The 5,554-nt window shown below is 57.6% G+C and overlaps 1 protein-coding gene across 2 annotated transcripts; it reads right to left on the minus strand.

The window, feature by feature from the left end:
- Positions 1 to 206: 206 nt before the first annotated feature.
- On the minus strand, positions 207 to 5,077 carry BHLHE40 (basic helix-loop-helix family member e40). 2 transcript variants are annotated; one of them, XR_004359133.1, is made up of 6 exons: positions 4,968 to 5,077; positions 4,812 to 4,881; positions 4,435 to 4,542; positions 3,764 to 3,887; positions 1,389 to 2,780; positions 207 to 1,343 (listed from the first exon to the last, which is right to left on the minus strand). XR_004359133.1 is itself a non-coding variant. In XM_032699382.1 (5 exons), the coding sequence occupies exons 1-5, from the start codon at positions 5,045 to 5,047 to the stop codon at positions 1,921 to 1,923; spliced, it is 1,242 nt and encodes a 413-aa protein (XP_032555273.1). In that variant the 5' UTR covers positions 5,048 to 5,077; the 3' UTR covers positions 207 to 1,920. The 2 variants fall into 2 exon arrangements, 1 of the variants encoding a protein (XP_032555273.1); XM_032699382.1 differs by having other exon boundaries at positions 207 to 2,780.
- Positions 5,078 to 5,554: the final 477 nt, after the last annotated feature.

Here is a 5,554-nt window from a genome sequence, read left to right on the forward strand (position 1 = left end):
TGGCAGGGGAGCCGTGGGGGGAGAGAGGAGAGTCCTGCTCCTCCCTGCACCCCAAGATCCTGCTCTTCCCTGCACCCCAAAATCCCCACTCCTGCCTGCACCCCAAGATCCTGCTCCCCTCTGCACCATCCCATCGCCATCCACTGCTGGACCAGACCACATAGAATGACCCTGCTCAAACATTTCAAAGCACAGAAGGCAAACCCTTATCTTCCACAGGAAAAGAATTATTTTATTAAGCATTTTTAAACAACTACTTAACATTTACTCAAGATAAAAATATGTACAATATCCCACCTTGAAGGCGACTCCAAAATATAAACACTGTACCTCTCCCGAGAGAAAAATGGAATATTCTTCTCTTCAAAAAAAAAAAAAAGACAACCCAGAAACAAGAATACATTCATATCTCTCACTTCTTTATGCTCAAGTAGTTATACAAATAATAAACATCTGAAACATTTTACCTTTTAATATATTTATATAATATATATATATATATTTATAACAGGATTTTACAAATAAAGGCAACAACTGTTTACCAAAAAAACCAAAAAACCAACAACAAAATAAACATTAGAACACAATCTGCAATCAAGCATAGTGCATCTCAACAGCTGGTGCAATGGGAGGGCGACAGGAGGATCCAGACAACGGGGTTCTGGTCACCAGTTCTCAAAACCAGTCAGAAAAAAACCACCAAAGAGCACTGCCTTTTGCAGTGAAGTTTGGGGGTTTTTCCTTAAAAAAAAGGCTAAATGGGAGATGATGTTCCTCTGCAGAGAAAGCCCCTTGCAGTTTAACAGTGTCACCAGCCAACCCCTCTCTCTCTAACACAGGGATGTGAGCCAGGGTTTGCCAAGGAGACCGAGGAATTCAGATGCTCAAACCCCGCCGGGATCGGACTCCTCTGGAAATCCCAGCCTTTTCATTTTCCAAAGGCACTGACAGGGGCACATTCAGCAGGGACTGTGCTGCCCACTCCGGCTGAACTGCTCCCTCTGGCACAGGGCTCCCCCCTGGCCCGGCCGGGAGCAGCTGGGCCGGGAAAACCTGGAGATTCCCAACAGACCCGGTGAGACTGTACAGCAGCAGCGGGAGAGGCCGGAGTCAGGTGCAACAAACCAAGGGATCCATGGGATATTTCCTCCCCAACCCGGCCCAAAGTAGCAGCTCAAGTTACAGGAAGGGGCGCAGGTTAATTGATTTATTAGATGTATGCCATGGAAAGCTCCAAGCAGCAGCTACCTTTTATTTCTGAAAAACAGATAAATGCATCAGCGAAGGTGTGGAGAGAAACCCGTCTTAGGTCCACCTGACCCTGCATGACCAAGCAGTGACCACTGCCCTGCTCCTCCTGGTGGCACTGCCACCACCACAGTGACCACTGCCCTGCTCCTCCTACACTCCTGGTGGCATTGCCACCACCACACCACGCCTGGGGTCACTCAGACACCGGTGACCAGTGGAGCACCCACCAGTCCAGCTGGAACTGGACAGGGAGCCGTTGCCTTGGGAGCTGTTCAGGGAAGTACCGTGTTTCACGTCCAGGTATCCTGGATGTGCAGACCCTCAAACCAAGTCTGCCCAATGGAATATTTTTTCACAGCTTTGCAGTACAGGCGCAGCTGACCGAGTCAACTGTTGCTCTGTAGATGTGGAGAGGGAAGAAGGGCAGGGGTAAAGCACAAACCCCTTCTTTTTACTTTTTAATCTTTTGGAAGAAGTTGTGAATCGCAGAGCTGGGCACATCCTTCATCCTTCTCCAAGCTACCTGACAAGTCAGAGAAAAGGGGATTTAGCTTCCTATGTGCAGCGAACCTTAACCCCACACCTCAGTCCAGCCAATATAGAAAAGGGAAACAGTCTCAAACTAAAAAAAAAAAAAGAAAAAAGAAAAAAAAAACAGTCACACTGTGCTTAGTCTTTGGTTTCCAAGTTCAAAGGAGGAATCTGCTTCAAAGCTTGCAGCAGAGCCGAGGAGTCGATGGGGGAATGGGCTGGGACAGGAGAAGGGAGTCTCTGGGGCATCAGCAGAGGGGGGGAGATTTTGTCGGGGCTCATGAAGCCCGTGAGTGCTGCGGCAGAGGCCGGGAGGCTGGGGTACAGCACGGGCACCGAGGCCGGGTACCAGCACTTCTCCAGCATGGGCAGGTAGGCGGTGGCGGACGGCGGGATCAGGTAGAAAGGCAGGCACAGGGGAGGCTGGTGAGCGTGGGGGCCCAGGAAGCTGCTGGAGGAGCCCATCATGTCGCTGCCAAAAGGGCCCTCGTCCTCCGGAGACTCCAGCCTGCTCCTTTTGGCCGGCGGGTCCTCAGTCTCTTGCTTAATAGAGCTTATTCTCTCCTGCACGGCGTACTTGAGGTCGGTATCCTTTTTGAAATAGGGCTGCTCGGGTTTGGAGTCACTTTTCTCCAGCTCCCCCCCGTACCCGCTGTCCGTGTCCGTGTCGCTGCCGCTCTGCTCCCCGCTGGAGTGAGCGAATGTCCGCTGGATCACGGGCACGCAGTTCTTCCCGTGGCCCTCGCCCGCCGTGCTCAAGGGCACGGGCTTCTCCTTCAGGTCCACCATTTTGGGGGGGATGTCCCCGGCCTTGCGGGCGGCCCCGCCCTGCAGCACCTCGCTGGCCATGCGGTGCAGGTGGCTGACCAGCTGCGACGACTTCAGCTCCTTGCCGTTCTCGTGCTTGGCCAGGTATTGCAGCATTTCCTTGGCACACATCTGGAAACCCGATCGAAACATTTCCTGGCTGGAATCAAGGTTTCTCGATGACAGGTCACCTAAGGGAACATTAACAGAAAGAAATTAAAAATTAACAACATGCTAAATAGTTCCACTTCCATTTCTGAGGAGGACCGGAGATGATATTGAACCTGGGGTACAGCACAGCCAGAGGGGACTGCGATGGTCAACCTGGACTCTAGGAACAGAAATCCTGGGATTTCTGCAAAAATGGACATTTTCACTGGAACATCCACCTGTCCACTTTTACATAACAACTTTAAGCTTATTTTTCACTCTGTATTTACTGTAAAATCCACCTTCAACAGGTGCTGGAGTACAGAGCACAGGAGTGAGTCAAGCTGTGCCTTCCCCAGGAACCACCCCTGGGACCGCAGGGTGCACCTCGCCCTGTACCTCCGGGCAGGGAGCTCCGGGAGCTGCTCCACCAGCAGCTCCCCCAGCCCCAGGCAGCTCCACCACACTCCCTGTGGCTGCTGGGGCAGGGACAGCTCCCCAAAAACTCAGTTTTACTTTATCAGATTCACGTGAGTGCCACATGTGAAAACAGGAGGAGGAAGTACATCTAAAGCTGATAAGCTGAAACACCGAGTCCCTTCTGTGTGCAGAGCACAGGCCAGTTCAGTTATTTAGGAACTTAAAAAAGGTGTGTACAAAAAGCAGATTTGTTTTCAGAGAAAAACACCCAAACAAACCCGACTGGGTTATGTAAAGCTCATGAACAGAAACGGGAAGATTCAGATAGCTCTGGAGAGAACCTCACAGCAAACCTGGGCTTTAACTACAACTACTTAAAACCCAGTTTGATTGCAAACAACCCCACAGGGCACTGACCGCCGTGAGAAATGCATCTCTTTTTGCAAGAGCTTGTAAGCAAAGCCAGAGAAAATGACAGCGATGAAAGGCCAGAGCTCCTGCCTCCTCCCTTCCCAGGAACGAGGTGTCACAACCGCGTTTCGCAGCCTCCCCAGAGAGAGTCCCTCGCGCACAGGGGCTCACACGGCACCACAGGAACACTCACCTGCCTGCAAACCGTTCTGCAGAGCAATGATCTTCTGCTGCTGCTGCTCGATGAGATTGGTCAGTGCCTTCACGTGCTTCAAGGTGAGCTCCAGCACCACAGCCTTCTCCAGGTGACCTAAGGTCTGGGAGCACAGGGACAGGTTGGCGCCTGCTGCGGGGTTGGACATGCAGGCAGCAGCCTGTGGGGCTGCCAGAGCCCTCCCGGGAGCCGAGGGAGGACGGGCACGGTGTGATCCTGAGCAGTGCAGGACTATAACCGACAACATTCCAGGAAATAAGTTAAAAAGCAGGCTCCGGGAAAGGCTCTCACAGAACCCTACGGGTATTTTCGGACCAGCCGCATAGCTCAAGAGAAGGCTTTTATTTATCCGTTCTGCTGCCCCTGCTGGCACCGTGACCTGAGCCCGGGGGAGCCCTGGGGAGCCCGGCCGGGGGCTCCTCTCGCCCAGCAGCGAGGGGGGGTGTCAGGCGGGCAGCTCCCGCAGGGACCCACACTCATAGAGCCACCCGAGGACATCCCTCCCGGGAAAGTTTGGGATGCGCTTACAGCCCGTCCGGGTGTGCAGCACCACGGAGCGAAAACACAACCCACCCCAAACCCGCGGCGAAACGGCAGCAGAGCCCCGTCCATCCCCCGGCCCCCGCGCTCCGCCCGCCGCTCGCACCTACCGTGAGCTTGAGGTGCTCGGGCAGCAGGTCCTTCAGCTGCGCGATGCACTCGTTGATCCTGTCGCGCCTTTTCTTCTCGATCAGCCGGTGCGGCAGCTTGTAGGTCTCCTGCGGGGCCGGGGGCAGCGGGTCAGCGGGAGGAGAGCCCGCACGGCCCCGCTCCCGCTGCTCCTCCCGCTCCGTGTGTCCCGGGGAGCGGCCGATTCCCATTCCCGCTGCTCCTCCCGCCCCGTGTGTCCCGGGGAGCGGCCGAGCCCCCGCCCCGGGAGCGCTGTCACTGTCACTGCCACTGCCGGGGCGCGCACTCCCCGATTTACCCCGTTAACCCACAATTTTACCTTATCACCCCCCAATTTACCCTTTCCCCCCCAACTTACCTTGTTGTCCTCGCTCCTCTTCAGCCCCCTCCGGGGCTTGTACACCTGGTACATGTGCGCGAAGTCCAGCCTGCACGGGGGAAAGCAGAGCAGCGCGTTACCCCCGGCCCGGAGCCGCTCCCCCGCCCGGCCGGACCCCCCGGACCCCCCGCTTACCCCGGCAGGTCCGCGCCGTCCAGGGCGGGCAGTTTGCCCAGGCAGGCGGGCGGGGGCTGCGCGCTGGGGATGCGCTCCATGGCGGGGCGCGGGCGGTGCGGGGCGCGCTCAGGGGCTGCGGGCGATGCCGGCGCCGCTGCTCTCGCTCCTGCTCCTGCTCATGCCGCGCCCGCGCCGCGCGGGCTGAGGAGCGGCGGGGCGGCCGCGGGCCGGGTTAAATGCGGGCGAGTGGGTGGACGGGAGCGACGTGCGGAGCCCTGTGACCGCCGGCACGTCTGGCGGCCCCGGCGCCCCCGCCCCGCCGTCACATGAGCCTCACGTGGCGGCGGCGCGGGGGGAGGCGGGGCCGCCCGGACCGGCCCCCCCGCCCGCACGTGTGTCCAGGCGCGGGGCACCGCCGAGCCGTGTCCCGGTGTCCCCGCCGCTCCCGCTCTCCCGGCGGCACCGCCGTTCCCGCTGTCCCGGTGTCCCCGCCGTTCCCGCTGTCCCGGCGTCCCCGCTCCCCGGCGGCGGCAGCCGCGGTGCCGGTGCTCCCACCGTGTGCGCTGAGACCGGGGTATAATAAATCACCCCCCCCCCCAAAGCGA

This window comes from Chiroxiphia lanceolata, chromosome 11 (assembly GCF_009829145.1).
Source record: "Chiroxiphia lanceolata isolate bChiLan1 chromosome 11, bChiLan1.pri, whole genome shotgun sequence".
In the NCBI taxonomy this organism is placed as follows: Eukaryota; Metazoa; Chordata; class Aves; order Passeriformes; family Pipridae; genus Chiroxiphia; species Chiroxiphia lanceolata.

What these genes read in the sequence shown, in the direction of transcription:
- BHLHE40 (XM_032699382.1), bottom strand. Translation starts at nt 5,047, where the DNA reads ATGGAGCGCATCCCCAGCGCGCAGCCCCCGCCCGCCTGCCTGGGCAAA. An exon ending in GACGGCGCGGACCTGCCGGG is followed by an intron (nt 4,882 to 4,967) that starts GTAAGCGGGGGG and finishes TCCCCCGTGCAG; the next exon opens with GCTGGACTTCGCGCACATGT. An exon ending in AGAGGAGCGAGGACAACAAG is followed by an intron (nt 4,543 to 4,811) that starts GTAAGTTGGGGG and finishes CCGGCCCCGCAG; the next exon opens with GAGACCTACAAGCTGCCGCA.